We start from the raw sequence: 20,301 nt of genomic DNA on the forward strand, positions 1-20,301 counted from the left end.
GTTTTACTCACATGTGCATGTATTTCATTCAACTACACTCATGCCATAAACAATGTATCTATATATGAGTGCTGTACTGGGCATGGTACACACAACAGATGGGTTTGTTGCAAAATATAAGGATAGTTTACTGTACATTTTGTAGTGTGCACAATATACTAAAAATGTAAGTTTAGAAAATAAGCACTAAAAGTCATTGAGGGTACCATTTACTCAAGATAGATAGATGCACACCACAAGTGAAAAGAATCTGTCCTAAGAAATGCTTAAGTGCAGAAGTAGCTCTCCCAGGAAGAGAAATAAAGACTGAGAGCAAAACTAAAGATAAAGTGTGCTTTCTGCTGACACTGAAAGTGGCGCCACCAATAATCTGCATTTGGGCTCAGTCTAGTCCCAAATCACCCATCAACAACTGGTCCAGCTGCTGTGTGCAGACCTGCTGACAGCCACATTGCCCCACAGAGCTGTGTGGAAACAACAAGCCATTCTTATCGCAGCACACAGCCTGCTCTCACTGGCAGAGAACGGACTCTCTGAACATACAAACACACACATGCACTTTAGGCCAAAATACTAAATACATTCTATTCCACAGCAATTATTCTTTCCAATGCTTTTCTTTTAAAAACACTGTTCCTCCTGCTCTACACCATAACCTCTGCTTCTAAGTGCTATACTCTTCTTTACATTTCATAACTTTATTTAACAAAAAAGAGGACAGTACAGTGGTAAGAGAGAAAGTAGATTGTAGATTGCACACAGCTATTTAGTTGTTTGCCTTTATCCACACAGAACACAGGTTTAATGAAAGTTGGCCTGTGGGGTCATAGATCATACAAACAACAATGCCCTTTAGATCTAGGTCATCATAGGATACACAGATTAGAGATTAATGGACTTCACGGCCAAACGTCATGCAAAGCTACTATTATGATCTGCACAAACAAGAATTCAAATTTGAAATGATCAACTTGTTGTAACATCAAACAGATTACTGCTCTGTCTTATGTCAGGCCATCAAGAAATGTAAATTACAACAGGATGATGTATTTGTTTCAACAAATCCTTCTGTGTGGCAATACTGAACCCTGTTGGTCAAATTAAGAAGTGCAGGATGAAAGACAAGGTGGGGAAAAACATGCTTTTTATTTCTTAGTTCTCCCGTTTTACTTCTCTCTTAAAAAAAACAACCACAAAAAAATATATAGATATTTTTTAACCTTATCCGTATGTTACCACATTCAAATGTCTCAAGAATTGGGTCCGATTAAAGACGCCTTTTGAATGCAAAGATGATTTGCATCGTTCATCTCTGAAAAGAAGGATACGATTGTCGCAAAGGCAGGTGTAAATAAAAGCCTACAGTTTAAAGCGAATGAACTTAGGTCGTTGGGACATCCGCTTATCCTGTGTTGTGTGTGAGATGTTGCTCTTTGGGGTGTGCAAAATGGTAGACTCCATTAATTTAAAGCAAAAAGTAGTTTATCTAAAGCAAAGGTTATATTTCTTTCTTTTTTATATTATTTGCTAAAAGTCAGAATAAGATCATGACATCTTTATGGTTTGAGTTTCTAAAATTGCCAAGCTAATTTTCAAGTTGGGCCATTCATTATTGTTTGATCGGGTTTATTCAAAGTGAGATGTTACATAAGCAGCCATTGCAGCATAGCCACTGTTCAGCGAGCGATCTCACAGCTCTCTGTCCCTGCCATGCAGTCCACAGTCTAGTTGTGAAAAGAGAGTGTTAATCCATTTTTTGCGTAGCCAAGGCTGTTTAATACGTGACCGTGTGCGTGAATTGGAAGTTGACGCAGGGGTGCTGGTGAGGAGTGTGTACATCACAGCTTCCTCTGCGCCTTGTCTGCGCCCCTCCCTCCCTCCCTCTGCTCAGCATCAGTCTGAGCAGACCGCGGTACCTCCGTTTAACGATACCGACAAGGCATGACCTGAAAACAGCCATCAGACTGTCCTAGTCTTCGGTGGGTTTGAAGTCTTTGCTCGACTGTCAGTGACTGACTGCATTTTTGCGTGACAATAGCTACAGCCTACGTGCATCTTGAAGCTGAGAGCCCAGTAAGCGAGTTTACTCGTGTCTTTTCCAAGGACACCGCTGAGTGTCGTGCGGCAGAGATGAGCAAGCCTGAACCCCACGGCAGGACGGAATCAGTGGGAGGACGCCAGCTTGCCGTATTGCTGTTTGTGGTTTTGTGAGTATATTGGCTGTGTAAGCGCCCTGCTCGAGCTGCAGTTGCTGCCTGGGTGTGCGCTGCGACGTCATGAGATGATCTGTCTCCACAGTCGCACAGTTGTTGCTGTGTTGCGGTTTCGTGGCGCACGCTCACAGCTGATCCCAGAGAACTGAAACTCCGGCTGCTAAATGTCCGATCCTTGAGGTGCGTTTGGACGTACTGTGTTGGTGCAATTTCTGGATTTCTTATCAGCTCTTAGCCTTGTTCTCCCGCATCAATGCTACCATCTGCAGAAGCCGCGAAATTATATCAGACTAATTACGTGCGCAACTCTCGTGTCATTGGACTTTTGTGGGCCATCTTCACCATTTTGTTTGGCATTGTGAATGTGACTATATTCTCTCAGCCGTACTGGATTGGAGATGGCATGGACACGCCACAGGTTGGCTACTTCGGCCTGTTTCACTACTGCGTCGGAGACGGACACTCCAGGGACCTGGTGTGTCAGGGAAGCTTCACTGAGTTCTCGGAGATCCCCTCCAGTGCGTTCAAGGCCGCCTCTTTCTTCATCGGCATGTCCATGATGCTTGTGGTCACCTGCATCGGCTGCTTCAGTCTGTTCTTCCTTCTCAGCACCTCTACTGTCTATAAGATCTGCGGCTGGATGCAAGCTGCCTCCGGTAAGTCACAATGAACACAGATGAAACACTGTGAATCATGAGACATGGATGTAAATATGACTTAGAATAAAACACGCACACATAGGCCTGCAAGGCAGACTCAGTCATCATTAGCATCCAGCGCATTATATTTGCATTGTGTTCGATCAGACCCTGGATGCATGTACTGTGCTGTCCATGGTGCTGAACCTGGCACTTCTGATAAACCTCACACTGAGAACACTGAGAAACCTCATACTGATGCAAGTGAAAAGGGCAGAAATACTAAAGCATTTATGATATTGGAGAATGTGCACCAGCAAACCTTTATGTAAGAATAGTTAACGATGACAGAGGCTGTTTTGGCTATGCATGATTTTCATTCACAACATTTTTACATGTAAGGAGCCATTTTGAAGACTCGTGATTCAAAAGATAAAATATTTGCTCTGAATTCTTAAGTGCTAAGGCAACGGTCCACAAGTTTATAAAAGATTCATTACCATAAGTAAATACAATGAATAAAAAATAAATATAAATCCAACACTTCAACTTTGCTGAAGATAAAAGTTTCTAGGAATTGTTTATTGCTCACTGCTCTCTGTGGTACAACAATCGCCACCAATCCATAGCATTGGAGGCTCGATCCCAACCCAGGTGCATAGCCTATTGTCGCTGTATCGTTGGGCAAGGCACTTCTCCCGTCTTCCCCGCAGTGTCTGTGTGCGCTGGTGCATGATTGAGTGTGTGCTTGTGAATGCGAATGCAGGACAACTGGACAAATTGGCTGATTTCTAATCTGGCCGTTGCATGTTTAGCTGCATGTGTCTCATGTGTGTGAAACAACATGCGTGCCCCAACACACAAACAAACAAACAAACATACACTAACCTGCTAATAATAATGTAGTGTTGTGATAAGAGCACTATGCAGCACATGTGTGCGTTGGTCTCAGTGCCCTCATGTCTCTCAGCATAAGGGCAGCTCTCCATCACCTGAACCCTGGTGTGGAACATGGCTTCCCTCAGCTGCACCAGTGTTGAGCAGGAATACTGTTTGTCAAATGAGGCAGATTATTTGGCACAGGCCCAGCTCAGTGTGTTATGCTGGCGTTGAATTAATGCAATAAGCCAGTTTAATGAGGAGACTGCTGGGCTTTGTGCTTGTGCCGCGCTGAGATGAAAGGGAGAGCCAACAGGAAAGACCCTGACCATGGCACACTGGCATAGGGAGGCTTAATGAGCACGCCTGGCTGCTTAACACTGTCAAACTCCATTACACTTAGCTCAAGGTTAAACTCACGCGTCTTCACCGCTCTCCCCGCAGAGGACAGGTGCCAGTGTGACATCTGCAACAGGCCACTCACTGTCAGGCTTGTTTTGTTTTGAAAAGACAACTCATTATTAGGGCAGCGGTGTGTTTGCAGGAAAGGACATACTGCTCAAAATCATTTACAGTTTTATTCCTAAATCCTCCTTTCCAGGCTGCTTTAACGGATGTGAAGGCGCAGCTAGAAGGGAAAAAATCATTGGCTATTCCACCTAAACATTTCAATTTGTCCCACTAATATAGGTTTGCGGGCAAATGTCTTTACTAAGCTAGCAACCCAACTCTTTGGGAGGTGTCTTTTTCCCAATCATGCACAGATAAAGCATATTTAACCTTCATATTAATTACATGTCTCCAATTGCACATGACAACTACTGCGCATTGGCCAAAGGGAAAGTGCACTGGACTACATGTTTTTCTCAGCATCATGAGTTCGAGCCTTATAAAGTTGCTGAATTGTCGGTGCTGTTGTTTTTCCAATCAGTCCCTTTCAAGCTATACTCTCCTGATGGCCATAGAATCTTTTGTTTAATGGTTTGGAAACCCCTACATGTGCTAATCTGTAAACATTTTTACATTTGAAAACTGATTCCTTCCGTGATTATATTTCCAGAGCTGTAAATGTCCGTTTTTAAACAAGCCACATTCCATCAGATTGTGCAGCGGGTCAGCTCCAGTGCTCTATCTCCCATGATGCTTCACTGGCCCAAGGGCAAGAGAGACACTTTTTGTATTCAAAGCAGCTTCCTCTTCTCCGCCACACCAATCTTTGCCTCCGCTCCATCAATCACAGTTTTTTTTGGGCTTTCGCCCGTCAGCCAACATGGTATGCCTTTCCTTATCTTATATAGGAGACTTACATGATACAGGAGCGTAGATATGTGCCATGGCTCATTTAGTTTGAAGGCTGTTCTGAAGACAAGGTCAGACTGTATACGCACTGGCCAAGTCCACTGTACATAAAACTCTGGAGATACAATCGTCTCTCGCGCTGGCTTTCACAAATCCCCTCGGGCTGGACAAAAGGTTACTCTCACTTAACAATATCACACATTCACAACGCTGGCTCCCGTCAGAGGTCCACAGTGTTTCCAAACCAAGAGGATGCATTAGCGGTCTCGGGAGTATTTGGAATTGAATTTATTTTCTGTACGGTTTATGCATCTTCACATTGACATTCGGAATAGTAGAAAAATGTTTGCTGCATATTGATTTATTTTGAGTTTTTAGGATTTATAGCTTTCTTTAAATGGGGATAATTTCTATAGTAAATTAAAGTGAGTTCAAATAGACACTGAACGTCACAAATACAATTCTAACCTTAAATGGCTTAAATTGTTACTTGGCAAGAAAAAAACAAGATATATAAGTTTTTTCATCGCTGAAGTGTCACAACACAGGAGGCTGCCATAGTATTTTGCACTTGTGTGTGCACAGGCCCAGAAGACTAAGATAAAAGGTTGAAAGTTTAATGAGAGCGGAGGAACACTTTGGGCCAACGTGGAAGAGCCTTAATATGCTGAGTGCTCCTTGCTCCCCACTGCCCTAGATGGACTCTCATCCTTCTCTTTCTTTACTCGCACGAGCTATTTCTGTCCATGCATCTGCTCAAGTCCATGCAGATGTAAGAATGAGAGTCTGCTGCACTTCGCTGAGCACCGCAGAAAATGTCTAACTTCCTATATCTTATCTATTTCTGACCATTTGACCCCTTTTTATCGCCCGTGCTCACTACAGAAGAGCTTCTATGCTGTCTTCTTTGATTTATGCTGCACCAGTGAGCACTATTGATTTAGTAATGCATGGACCGTCAGTGTTACCGTAATACTAAATAACTTACATTATCACAGAAAAAAAAAACAACTTTAGTATGTCATATTGTATCTCCGTGTCTCAGTGCAGGAAATAGTTGAGTCATATAATGTGAGTAAGCACGAAATCACACACTGACGGACAAACGCAGACAGAGGATGACCTACTTACAATGATATGACTGGGCTTTTAGGTTGTTAGTATGAATGTGTGCAGGGTACTGTGGATATTTGGATTTGTAACGGCGTTTTGCATTTACTTAAAGAGTACTGCTCCAATCATCATCATGCAGTGGGACATTTACAGGGTCTATATTAATACAGTGTAATGAGCCTGCACAAATAATTGATCAAACAACTTTTCTCATATGTACACTTGACGTCCTGCTTTGTTTCTGATCTTATGTGACCAATATCCATTCTTCACAGTGAGTCCTGCCTAAGCCCTGTCTGTTTGCCCCTGAACCGGTGACCCTGTCCATGTGTCGCTGCTCAAATTCAAATGACTAGATACCGATTTGCCCTTGCCAATCTTTATCCTCTGTGGACACAGCGGCCGCATCTGGACCTGTTACATAAGCCCCCCTCCACCGCGGGCTGCCGAGTCCCTGCTGCTCTGCTGGCTGCATTGTGCACACACCAGCCTTTCTCTTGATCTCCCAGCATGCACCTCACCTCTACGCGCACACACACACACACCTAATGTCTTCACCCAAAGTGTCGCATCCATTATGGAGGAACAAGCTCATGTCAAGTGCACTAGCCCCAGAGTGTAGTTAGGGCACACTATGTTCGTACAGCCGTTTTCCTTGCAAAGTGATAGGTTTTTAAAAGAGCATTGACTCCTGACCTGGGTCCAAGTTTGGGCGTTATATCTTCACGGGGTCACCATCTTTGCTGAGGTCTACATTCATCAGTCTGCTTCCTTGAACATATACAGTGCCGAGAAAAAGTAAGTACATCGTCTGGAATTTCTCACATTTCTGTCTATATTGGTCACTAAATGTGGTCTGATCTTCATCAAAATCATAAGAATGAATAAACTGTGTCTGTTTTTATTGGCCCAACATGTAAACATTCACAGGAGAGGATGGAATAAGTAAGTACACCGCCTGAATCTTGCTGAACTGCAGCAGTTTTGTAAAGAGGAATGGTCCAAGATTCATCTTGATTGTTGTGAGCGTCTAATCTGCAACTACAGGAAACAAGTTATTGCTGCAAAAGCAGGGTCAGCAGCTATTTAATACAGGGGTGTACTTACTCATTCCATACATGTTATGAATGTCTCAGGTTTGTCTGAAACATATCTTGATAAACTTGTGAATTAATTTTTCTATCGATGATATCACGTTGTCCAGGCCCTGAGGCAAAAAATTAGCCCCACACCATGATTCATTCCTGTGATTCTGATGAAGATCGGACCACATTTCGCGACCAATTTAGGCAGAAATATGAGAAATGCCAGAAGGTGTACTTACTTTTTCTCGGCACTGTATAGTCATGCATCACTGAATAAGTCAATGCTCATGTACTCCTTCACCTGTGCTTTGAAAGTCTCCGTTTGCTTGCTTTCACTGCAATCTATGTGTTGCAATAATGGGCAGCCAGAGCTCATACACAGTCTGCATACAAAACACTTGAGGCTGCAGACTAAAGAAGTATCGGCTGCAGAAGACAATCCTTAGCTTCAAGGAGGAGCACAGTGACTGACCTGCGGACTGGCCTACAAACATGTATTCTGCATTTGGGGATTAATTATACATAGCACTTCTGTGGTATCAGGAAAAAAGTAACTGGAATAAAAGTAAGAACTGGCACTGGAGTTGGCTAAATTATGTGGAAACCATAAAACAGGCTGATTTAGATGCTAAAGCATAAATGAATAAAGTCTAAAGTTGCTATGACTCCCCATGTTCCACAGTTTGAACCATTGCTGTTGTTAATACCCAATCTTTGACAATTATTTACTTTTTTACTAAATTCGTACTAATATGATATTATCTGGTAAATTGTAATTGTTTTTGCTTCCAACCCTCCAGTGAATAGTTGAAATGATGTGCTCATTGTGCAGAAAACCAGTAAAGATGTTGACACACAGATTCTGCCTGGAGCCACCAGCGTTTTAAGACAGTCACTGAGGCAGAAATAGATTTGGACTGGAAACGGCTCATTTCCACGAGCTCCTCAGCTCTCATAGGAGTTCAGGGAAGTTGGAAAGTTGCTCCAATTTTCACCGCATTTTTGACACTTACTGGATTTTTTTTTCTTTTCTTTTTTTCGGTTTTACCAAGCTGTCATGGATTTCTGTCCAGCCAGCAGTCTAAATACCTCTTCACAATTTGTTCCAATAATCGTTTCCTCATTATTTCAGCCCCGGTCCAAAGTGGGTAGTCAGCATTAAGTCTGTATTACCAGGATCCCTATTAGCGAAAAAAGAAAAAGTTGCACTCAATAGACAATGAACAGCAATACATTTTATTATCAATCAATAGTAAAACTTTGGCAAAGCTTTATGATGAGGGCACATGACTTTGTGCATGATTCACACTCCTACTGCTCTGCATTATTCTGCCTTTCTAAAGTTTTTCAGCTGTGGTATATGTGATCCTTAATGTTGTTTTTAGCTCTCTACTGTTTGTAATTGCTCTCTTAAAACATAGCTTCATGATATTTTTTAAGTTATCAGAGATGCAATGCTTCAGTTTAATTCATAATGAATTCACAAACAATTGACAAGTTTGATTTTGTTGTAAGTTTATACAAAGTTTAGTCCTTGTCTCCATCTGTTTCTTCAACACAAAAAAATAATCATGTTTAATAACTCATGATCATGCATGAGTTGATTGTATTTATTCATGAAAACTCATGAATCCAGTTTGATACATGATGAAGTGACACATAAAGTCACGAATAATTAACACCTTAATTTATCATGAATTATGCATTAATTCATGCACCCTTATTATAAAGTGTTTCCACAAGTCCCAGAAAGGGGAACCTATTGTACATGTTTTTTTTTAGTAGGGGAAACCGGAGTACCCGGAGGAAACCTACAGACACGGGGAGAACAGGCAAACTCCACAGAAAGGCCCTGTCCATGTGGGAACCGAAGCCGGGACCTTCTTGCTGTGAGGCATGAGCGCTAATCGATGCGCCACCGTGCCGCCCAAACATAATACACGGCCTGCATACAGTACATAATTTGGTAAATATGTATTTACATACACCCACAGTGGGAGGAAAAAGGAAGTACACCGTTGGGAATTTCTCTCATAAAATGTGGTCTGATCTTCATCAAAATCATAAGAATGAATGCACAGTGTCTGCTTACACTAATAACTAACACCCAAACATTTACAGTTTATCATTTTTTTTACTGGCCACAACATGTAAATATTCACAGGACAGGGAGGAAAAAGTATGTGAACTCAGGAATCTCACTGAGCTGCAGCAGTTTTGTAAAGAGGAATTGTCCAAGATTCATCCTGATCATTGTGTCTAATCTGCGACTACAGAAAAGCAGTTATTGCTGCAAGAGAAGGATCAGTCAGCTCTTTAATACAGGGGTGTACTCACTTATTCCACGCTGTTGTGAACGTCTCAGGTTTTTCTGCAAATTATCTTGATAAACTGGTAAATTCATTTTTTCCATTGATGATATCACGTTGTCCAGGTCCTAAGGCAACAAAACACCCCCACACCACGATTCTCCCTGCACCAGACTTCACAGTGGGGATAAGGTTTTGACGTCGGTGTGCTGTTCCATTTTCCCTCCACACATGACGTTGGAGGACATCGCAAACCAAAGATGAATAGTTTGTCTCCTTTTTGCATTCAAAGATGTAGCTGATCGGTTCGCATCACGCTCCATTTATTCATCAAAACTCACAATTAGCCCAAAAAAAGAATTTATCTGTAAAGCAATTATCTTCATCATTGTCTTGGTATTGTAGGTAATCTCTATTAGCTAGTCATTCACTGCGTCTTTGAAGTGAGATAGAACTGCTAATTGTTCAGCCATCGAAGAGCTGGTTAATGCTGTCAGTTCATTAAGGCGTGAGCGGCCGCAGCACTGATTGGATTCATTTGTGTATTCTTATCAGTGATAATGGAGACAGGACTGGGTGAATAAAAGGGAGAGCATATACTGTCGAGTGACTCAAGCATTCGACAAAATAAAATAGAGAAAATTCCATTACGCTACTGCCATTCGCTAACCAATGCACTTTTCCAAAAATATCTTACACTATAGTTAAAGGGTTTTTCTTCTTTAGCAAACGTTAGTGTGATGTCTAGGTTTTGCATTTGACACAGTACTTTCTCACTGTAGCTACTGTAGAAACTGACTGTTGAATGTCCTACAACTAAACAACTGCACGAGTTTCAAAGTTCACAATGCTGTCCTTTGCGTGACCTGCTCAAAACTTTGAAATAAAAGTGATGTTTTTTTCACGCTTCTTGTTTTAAGTCCACATTGAGGTCAGTGTTTCACCTTTGGGAGTAAACTCAAGGCTTTAAAGCAAACCTAGCCATGCATATTTATAGACAGCCGCAGTGGGATAAACACTATCTGCTCACAATTCAAATAGCTGCTTTTTTTTGTTGTTCTGTTTCCTGAGTTGACTTTTCGTTCAACGCCCTAACTTTCATAATTCACAAGTGATTTTCTCTCATTCCATTCAACCATACTGTATGTGCATAAGCTGCAAGTACAAAGCGCGTCATGTTTACAGATTTGTGTGGCAGCCATTACGGTAATTGCGGCCCATATTGTGAGATGGCTTGCTCTGCAAAGTGGGTAGCAATAATTTAGATTGTCATCGCTGTTTAAATGAGAAGCTTGGGAGTAGTTATACAGTTATACCACCGAGGCGGGGGCCATGTTATGACATACACTGAAAGCATGTGTTTGAATGATAAGAGCCTATAGTGCAATCGCTAAGGAACCTCGAGCTATACGGATGGGCCACATTAACAAAAAAAATAATATCTCAATATTTTGTGGAAACTTACTTAATGATAATAATAATCAAGTTTTATTCTTACTAGGCCAGTCAACAATATTTTTTAAAAACTATCATCGTCGAAGTCCGACCTTGGCCCACTAAACACATCCGCCACACAGCTTTTTGTGACTTGATTTAGCTTTTCCCAACAAAACTTGTTTCATCAATATCACTATTATACAGATAACCTATTGCCTACATTAGGTAAAACTGATGAGAAAGCTTCTCTAAAAGAAGATAGCTGATTTGTTAAGTGGAAGCCATTTTACCACCTGCTACCACACGCATTTTGGCTGCAAACTATTGTCTTTGTCGCAGATAAATCCAATCATGCTCTGGTGGCCAAACTGGACCTGCGGCCGCCACCTGCATGACTTGGAAAAGCCACAAAACAGATTAAAAATGGGTTCTTTCAATACCAACGGGATTTAGTAGTCTCTTTGGGAAATTAGCCAACAAGCTTCCAACAAATCACTTTTCTACCATCTGCCTGCATACCCCCTGGACTCTGCATAATCTGTCCTATGTTCCGTCTATTATATAAGCTGCATTTCTTTCCCTGGTCTATGTTTTTTTTCTCTCTCTCTCTGCTTGCATGATCCCACTGTTCCGAGGAAGAGTGGTAGACTAAGAGGCGGTGTGTGCATGTGTATGTGAAAAGAAAGACTAAAATGCTTGGGAGAGCTGTGCCAAGGGGCTTTCAGCATTTGGCGGTCTGCTGGTCCTGATGAGGCTGATACAAGCTTTGCTATAGCTCTCTAATTATTGGGTCTGCATTTTAAACTAATCATGAAGTTTCTTCTAGTAAACATTATCATTTTAGACCTGACTGTCCACAAAGTTAAATGTGTTGAAAACTTGACAATATAATAGTTTGACGAGGGACAAGGCAAAGACAACTTGATTTGAGTATTACCCCAGACTTAGCTGCATTTCTAGTGGCGTATTCCTGGTTTGCAGCTGTCAGTCTATCAAAAGAGCTCTAAGCTACTGTCTCGTCCTTCTCACAAATGAATGGACAGTAGTAGCAGTTTTCTTAAAGAGGGGGTATTATGCTTTTTTCAATCACATAGCACCAGTCTATAGCACACTACAATGATGACCAAACCTTCTGTTGGTCTGTAAATGCAGTAAATTAGAATAACTGCCTTGTATAAAATTGCTCTCTCAAAATGGCTGTAGCGAATGTCTTGAAATAGGCCTCTGTCTCTTTAAGAATCTCTGACCCTTTCTGACACACCCCCTCCACACGCTGTCTGTGGCATCAGTGGGGAGGGGGTTCTGCTGAGGAGCAGTGGTTGGTTACTCGGCTGGTGACGAAAGCTCGGAGGCGTCTCCAGGAGGTGGGGGCGTTCCTAGGAGGACTCAGGCAAACCTATCCCTAAAATGGCTGCCATCAGAGTTTTTACAGATTACTCAAAAATACGTGAATGTGCCAAGGCAACACTTCAGGCATGTTTTTAATGAGGGAATGACATAATAACATGATGTAAAGCTTGAAAAAGTCAATTTTGCATAATACCCCCCCTTTAAAGCAGAACTAAGTTCTCATGCCCCTAGACGCCATAAGCGCCACTGCAGGTGTCGTAGCATGTTGCGTTTTTTTTACTTATTAATTGTCCGTGAGAGTAAATACTACGCTGATAGAAAAGACAAAGTGCAAGAGAGATATTGTATATTGTGCCACAACCCAACTACACAATGGAGATTTTTTTTTTTTTCACTCAAACTTGGCTATAAATACTGCAAGCCCACACTTAAGTTTAGTTTATTGGTTTATTTGGTAGGGATAGTGCAAGTTAATGAACAAGCTACACCGGATTGTAGCCTTAGGCTAATTTCCAACCGTCGTCCCACATGCGCCCTCTCCAACACACTCTCATTCATCCTCGCCTATTGTACATGTTTTTAGTGGTAGGGGAAACCGGAGTACCCGGAGGAAAGCTACGCAGACACGGGGGGGACCTGCAAACTCCACACAGAATTAATAGGTACATTAAAATTATGTTACTTTAACTGGTTACTTAACCCTTGGGGTCAATAATGACCCCAGGTGACAACGAGTGTAACTCTGCATTATGGGGCACACAAGGGTTGAAGGAGCTGGATGCAAGTTTGCCATTTTATACTCACTACTGCCAACTCAGGCCATATAATCGTAACTGCACCTTCTATATTAAGCTCGTGCATGACGGCACTTCAGACCCGAAGTGACACCTTTTTGAGTGACAGTGCAGGATTTTAGAGACAGTTTTGGTGAACAGGTCTGGGCTCATTCTACACATTAGGACGTGGCTGGAACATGTAGGGGGTAGAAAATCCTTGGTTTTCACATTTTTAAACTCCATGTAGTCCCTTTAAACAATGTTAATGTGAAATTAAATACATAAAGTTTAAAATTAACAATCTAATGACAATCAGAATCAGAATGATATGGCCGGCTCAGTTCAATCCTCTGCTGCTGTGGACTGTTTTGGCTCAGAACAAAGATACAAATGGTCCTTTTGTGTTTAAAACTGCTGCCACGCCTTCTCTTTACATATGCAAATTAGTATCAATACTTTTTGCCCAATATCGATACTTAACAAGTAGCCATTTGGTATCGATACATCGATACTGTGGTATCGATCCGCCCATCCCTTTTGCAAGGGTGGTTTTCTGGCCAGAGACACCAGGAGGAGATGAAAGACCCCCCCAATCATCCCATCAACACTTGTAAGTACCCCCAGAGGGACTATGAAAAGGATGTATTAAGGTAAACAAGTTACACTATAGGTCATTCTATTATTTGTTGCAATGTTGGGAAGCAGCGTATCTGTCGTAAAAGTCTGAGACAAACATCCCAGCGATCTCAAATCTCTTAGAAGTCGACCTATTTAAACTTCATTTTTGGCTACCTGCGGTCAAAGCACTGCCACATATCTCCATGGAGACAGGCTGGTGGTGATGTCCTGCTCCCAGCCAAGGTTTGAGTCAGGTTAGATGCGGGACGAATGTCCTCACAGTAAAGACGTCCAGAGGGTAGACTTTTGCAGAGACTACCACCTTATTTTTTGAGATATTTTTCACCAACAAAAACACCCTGTTATATAAACTCTTGTCTTTTATTCAATTTATATGTTGTAATGTAGTAAAGCTTTCATTGCCCAAACAGAAATGTACCTGCATTTAGTTGGTAATTGTGTAAAGCCCTGTATATTCCTACCTCTCAATCCATGCCTCATCTTTTTTAGCCTATATAGTTAGTATTTCTGTTCTCATGAGAGCAGTAAGAAGACAGGTATGAGGGCATCAGCAGAACAGCCAGGATAATGCCGTCAGCTAAAATGTCATCTCTGCCTTGACTGACAGCTGGACTCAGGTGTGCTGCTATTTCTGGGACTGGGAGTTTGGGCTATAAAACTGATGCAGCAGGGAGCCGCGGTCAGGTGCAGGGAGACAGAGACGGGAAACAGGATAACAGAAAGTAATATGCACTCATTTATTGGTCATTTGAGCTCACACCATGAACAGATTTTCACCTTGTTGAGCATCTGCTTTTATTCAACTGTGAAATCGATATAGTACAACATGGGGCGCAAAGTGGTTGGAGCTTATACCTATTAGCCTGGAGGTTGTGGATTTTATTGTTTTGCACAGTCTTGTGCATAGCTGAATGAACTTTGCATCGCTCTAAGTAACTGACATTTGTCTATGTTTTCCGTCTTCTGCTGCAGAGAACAGTGAAAAAAGCTCACACATATTGGGCTGCTTTCACTACACAAAAAGCCACTGGACCTATGCCCATCAATCCAAGTCAGTGTGCGAAATGAACTTCTTGATATCAATAATGGATCTAAATGTCATGGTTCTTATAGTCTTAATGTGTTTGCTGTTTTGTTCTAGCATGGAAGTGTATCCAAACTATTATGGCATTGTGGAAAAGTTCATCAATCAATTTGATTGGCTTATTGAGATAGCAAAACTATATTGCGTAATATAGGCCTACGGAATCAGGCACCACAAAGCAAGGCATGTTTATTTATACCACGCATTTCGTACTCAAGGCATCTCAATGCACCATTGGCAATATTCCAAGCATGTTAAGGCTGACAATGATTCAAATTCTAAATTCTCGTTTCACTTCACTTTACCCGTAACTCTGTACATTCTCTGTACAAATATACACAGCCAGACAAGACAAAAATTGTTGCCACCTGGATTAACTAAGTGAAAAGTCGAGACTATATCCAAACTTATACTGACAGTTTGGCTCATATCATTGAAATCCACTGCCAAAGGAACAGGTCTGAGCTTTGTTCATGTGGAGAAGCTCCATGAAGCAGAGGACCGCGATTAAAAATGATTATAATAAATACTAGCTGAGACACGGCCTTTGGCCGGGCCTCGCTAGTCTCCACATTTGATATTGTGAGATTATGAGTGATTACAAAGAAATGTCCAACCCGTCACACAGTTCAGCTGTAGACCAGTGGTTCCCAACCCAGTCCAAAAACTATGGCCACTACAAATGTGTAAAATAATGAAGGCTAAAAATAATTTCAAACAATCTGCAATTGGAGTGTTTGATGCACCCGCACTCCTTTCTTATAAACTACATCGACAATATGTTGGCTAAACTCAGGGAATAGAAATCAAGAGACAGTGGAATAAGTATGGATAAATATTAGGGGTTCAGCTCTAACGGTTCGGTTCACGGTGCAGGACCGGTGGTTTGGTGCATCCCGGTAGTGCACAATCAAAAAAGTAATAAGTTGGTTTTGAAATGAAATAGCCTAATGATCGTTGCGGCGGCCATTGAGATTGCGGTTTCTATTATAGATTATAGATTCTAAATGCACAGTCGACTAAATTTACATGCAATTCTCGTCGACTAAAGCCAGACTTAAATTGAAGAAAATAATTGGACTGAATCTTGACTAAAATTAAAAGACATTTTCAAAAGACTAATTAAATTAAAGTATGTTGTCAAAATAACAACTGATTCAACAAACTGTTCTGATTCGGGGGTTGCTGGACAGGTCTAGGTTCAGCAACATAATGTGCCCAAAGAATGAAAACAGGCGACTCACTTCAACACCCTGAAAGACCTGATTAATCCATCCCTGGATTTTGTCTTCCCTGATTCACAGGCATATTCCAAGATGACAATGCCAGGATTTACTGGGCTCATACTCTCCCATCCTCAATACAAGATCTTGGTGGAAAAATAGACACAACACTGGATCTTTTGACAATGCTGAAGCTTATTTAAACAATACCACTTCGAATGTGCTGTAAGCCTAAATAAAGTAAATAAATTTTAAAAATTAGAGCACGTTTACTCTGACCTTTTCACAGCTCCAACAGTATAAAGACCTGCATGATTTTTTTAATTGCCTAATCAATCATTTTGACTCCATTGACTAAACCAGGCTGAAACTAAACTTCTTTGGACTGAAATGTGTTCAGAGAGGGAGTGTTGTTTCTCGGTTTGGCGGTTGTGCAGTTATGGATTAGTTGCCATCAGGATTACGGTTACCGGGTATGAGAGAACATGTGCTCCTCTTCTCTCCACAAGCTGTTTCTGGGACAGATTTGGCACACTGCAGGCAAAACCCTCTGTTGGTTTAAGCCTGGACAGTACATCCCTCTAAGATGTTTATGTGCAAATGCCTGCTTTGCAATAAATATCCATTGAAAGATTGTTGGCACATTTTTGTTCTTTTAACCGTTCTTTGATGCCATATATAGGCATACAAACTGACGTCAATTAATATGGAAATACATCTCGGTTTTTGCCCCATCCTTTTACCACTGCCGCTGGAGCAAACTTTCAGAAACAACTGAGGACCCTTTTCTCATACCGCATCTATTATTCTGGTCAGGACCTCGATTAGTCAATGCCATCGATGGGTTCATGGGGTTAACCAGAAACCATGCAAACTCTGCACCTGAGGGCCACTGCATCAAGGAAGCAAACAGGACATTCTCTTCTTGCGAGGCATGAGAGCGCGACAAACTAACTGCAAACGAGAAAGATACACTAATTTCCCACTGATAAACAGCACCATAGTTAGCGCTTATGTAACGTGAGTGTATTAGTGTATGCGTTAACTCAAAGCAGCGTCATTGACTCAATCTCCCTTTTACGAACCTACACAACTGGGTATTCTTGCACACTAATGTAGAAAGTATAGTATAATATATTATTGGTGTTTTAGATAATTGTAAAGTCAGCATTTTTTTCCCCCCAGGCACTTGACTGCCTCTTTACTGCAGCATCACCTCGGAGCGGAACCACTTCAAAATAAAGATGAGAAGAGAAAAGTTACTCCAGTCCCTAGAGCGAAACTGCACTACGTAAGAGCAATTTCTTAAACTCTGAGCGGTGCAGGGGTGAGAGAGGCCGCATGGTGCTGCTCGCTCTTGTGTTTTGCCGCAGCACCACCTCAGAGAAGACGCCGTTCAAAGTCGAGATGAGAGAGATTCAAATGAAGAGAGAAATTAGCCCTTGGACAGAAACAGGCAGGGAAGGGCAGGAGGTCTAACGTCACCAAGAGGAGCAGAGGAGTTTGTTTGTGCCGTAATGAACCATAGACACACTGTTTATCCCAATGCATCACACTTCCTTTATATGTGACCCATTTATAGATCCAGCAGCCATTCCCCAAAGTCCGGGACATCGCGTCCCTCTTTTCGATCCAAAATTCGCCAATGGGGGGGAGGCATCAATTCAAATTTTGTCAACAAAGTCATGTCATTTCATTGGTTTGAATTGTCTTCTCCTTCAGGGGTGTGTCTGGTGCTGGGCTGTATGATCTACCCTGACGGCTGGGACAGTGACACGGTGAGGAAGATGTGCGGCGAGCAGACGGACAAGTACAGCATCGGGGCGTGTTCTGTGCGCTGGGCCTACATCCTGGCAATCATGGGCATCCTGGACGCCCTCATCCTCTCCTTCCTCGCCTTCGTCCTGGGGAACAGACAGGACGGGCTCATGTCGGAGGAGCTGCTGGCCGAGAGCAAGGGTGAGAGCGTCTGAACAAGCTAATATTCTCATAGCAATCTCATTTGAAAGCTTGTCTAACTGCAGTTTTATTTTACTTTTACCATTTTTAAATAGTAAACTAGTTTCAGGCTGTGTACATCAAAGTACACACATCATTAAAGCTTAATCATATGCAACCACATGTCCGTCTGAAGCAGTTGACATGGCCAGGAAAGCATTAAAATAGTCTTTAAGCTAATACGGACACTGAAATAACCAAAGATTAGCTTCACAGTGGAGTCTGTATGTTGGAGGTTTGTTTTTCTGGAGAGTGGATGCTATGTAATATGGGCGATTAAACCAAGCTATAGACACTATGTATGTGTAGTGCCATCTGCTGTTCAGTATTTGCAGTACAATCTGCCTATTTAATTAAGAGACTCGCGTGGAAAGTGTTTGACAATGTGTTCAGGTGCCAGTCTATTAATATCTTGACCTTGACTGCACTTTAATAACAGTGTTTAATCATTTTTTTTGCAGAGGGAGGAAATGCCTAAAATGAATGGAGCGGTAAGTATAGTTGGAAACAATATAATATGTGATTCTTATAGCCAAACCTGCGTGTGACCAAAAAACATGTAAAGGTATACACGCACTGCTGGCTATAAGACCTCATGAACCTTATCAAACAAATGAAATATGCCAGCTTGGTAAGACAAGAATAGTTGTTATGATCTGTCTCTATTTAGGTCGGGAGTTCTTTCGGGTCCGAGGGTCCGTTTACAAAAGTCCCATATCATCATCTATTAGCAAAGCCTGCCTCTGTCTGTCACGAAGGAAGAAGGATATTTTGGACCAGCCAGCAGCCTGCCTTGTACAAGTATCTGCCAAAAACTACAAGAAGATGTCATCAGTGTCTGCCCACATCCTGTACAGAGATTCCTTTTGAGCATTTTGACTGTAAACATGTATGTCTAATGTCCCAGTCCTGCATAGACGATGGCGGGAGGGGGGCAAAGACTGTTATCTGTGCGAATCAGATGTAAGGACTACTCGATACCTAAAGTGAGTTGGAACAGGGTTTAAACTTGCCACCGACCTGCAACCTGAGTACAGAGATTAAAAAAAGAAAAAGAAAAAAACACTAGGCCAGTGGTGAATCATTGATTTCTTCTTGTGGTACTTGATAAACATTCTGTCTGTGGTTCAGATATACTTTATTTTAATTTGCGTTTGCTCTGCTCTGGTTGTTTAGACCTAGAATTGTCCTAATTTACGTTTAGTAAATTGGACACGTTTAATCCTAATTTCTTGTTCAGACTATATTTTGTGAATAGTGCCTGTTCAGGTCTTTTCACTCTTGGTTTGAATCTAATTTAGTTTAGTATTAGACCTAGTTTAAAGTCGACTAGGCCACACACAATACTCATTCAAACTTTGTGATATAAATATTGAACCTAAACTCTCACGTCACTTCTCTGTGCACCTTCATCTGAATGTGTGTCTCGTTTTTGTTGAGGAAAAAAAAAATATATATATATCATTTTTTGTCAAACACCAATATTAACCAGTTGTGTTGCATTGTATAGAGGGCTAAAATATTTTGCTCATACAACACTATCCATTGCTTAAAAAGACTGTTTTATATAGATAACATTAAAGAAAATTAATTGTACATAGATTATGTGAAACAATAATGACTTTAAGATACTCAAAGCCAGACTTGCTTGCAAAATTTTCGGAGGCACTAAAAAAAAACAAAAAAAAAACACACACACATTTTATAGTCTGTGGTATAAAGCTATGAGATAAATATATGAGGATATCTACACTGTGATAGGGGAAGACAGTTGCAGAATATAAACTGCTGTATGAATGGGTGAGTGCATGTTGGAGTGTATCCAGTTGTTAATAGTTTGCTGGGGCAATAAGCCTAAATGCCAGCATCACAAAGTTGTCCTGCCATGTAGCTATATATCGTATTTTTGTGCATCTCTTTCTCTTTCTTCTTTGCATTTGGGACAAACAGGGTAAAAATGGCCGATATGTGTGTTTAAGCTGTGTCTGATAAGAAAGATTGTCCCGGGTTCTCATGTGGATATGTGTAAATAAATACATAGATAGAATTGCATTATATGTTAATTATAAAGTGTAAGCAAAAAATTAAACATTGCTATATCTATTGAAACATTTAAAATAAAGTTTTCAATGTAAAGGTTTTTGTTTTTTTATATCAAACGTTTTGGTTTTAGACAGCCACTCACTGCTTGAAAGAATGTCTGTGAGATTAACCAGATTTAGTTGCCCATTCACTTCACACAATAGGGCTGGCTTTTC

The 20,301-nt window shown here is 41.3% G+C and overlaps 1 protein-coding gene across 1 annotated transcript; it reads left to right on the forward strand.

The window, feature by feature from the left end:
- Nucleotides 1–1,786: 1,786 nt before the first annotated feature.
- Nucleotides 1,787–19,106, forward strand: LOC306971830 (LHFPL tetraspan subfamily member 3 protein-like). The gene is made up of 4 exons (XM_079568228.1): nt 1,787–2,869; nt 17,768–18,004; nt 18,505–18,534; nt 18,714–19,106. Exons 1-3 carry the CDS (start codon nt 2,467–2,469, stop codon nt 18,519–18,521), a joined length of 657 nt encoding a protein of 218 aa, XP_079424354.1. The 5' UTR covers nt 1,787–2,466; the 3' UTR covers nt 18,522–18,534; nt 18,714–19,106.
- Nucleotides 19,107–20,301: the final 1,195 nt, after the last annotated feature.

This window comes from Gobius niger (genome assembly GCF_951799975.1).
Source record: "Gobius niger genome assembly, chromosome: 12".
Taxonomy (NCBI): domain Eukaryota; kingdom Metazoa; phylum Chordata; class Actinopteri; order Gobiiformes; family Gobiidae; genus Gobius; species Gobius niger.

Coding starts and splice junctions, on each gene's coding strand:
- LOC306971830 (XM_079568228.1), top strand. CDS start 2,467: ATGCTACCATCTGCAGAAGCCGCGAAATTATATCAGACTAATTACGTG. Junction 2,870..17,767: donor CTGGATGCAAGCTGCCTCCG/GTAAGTCACAAT, acceptor CTTCTCCTTCAG/GGGTGTGTCTGGTGCTGGGC.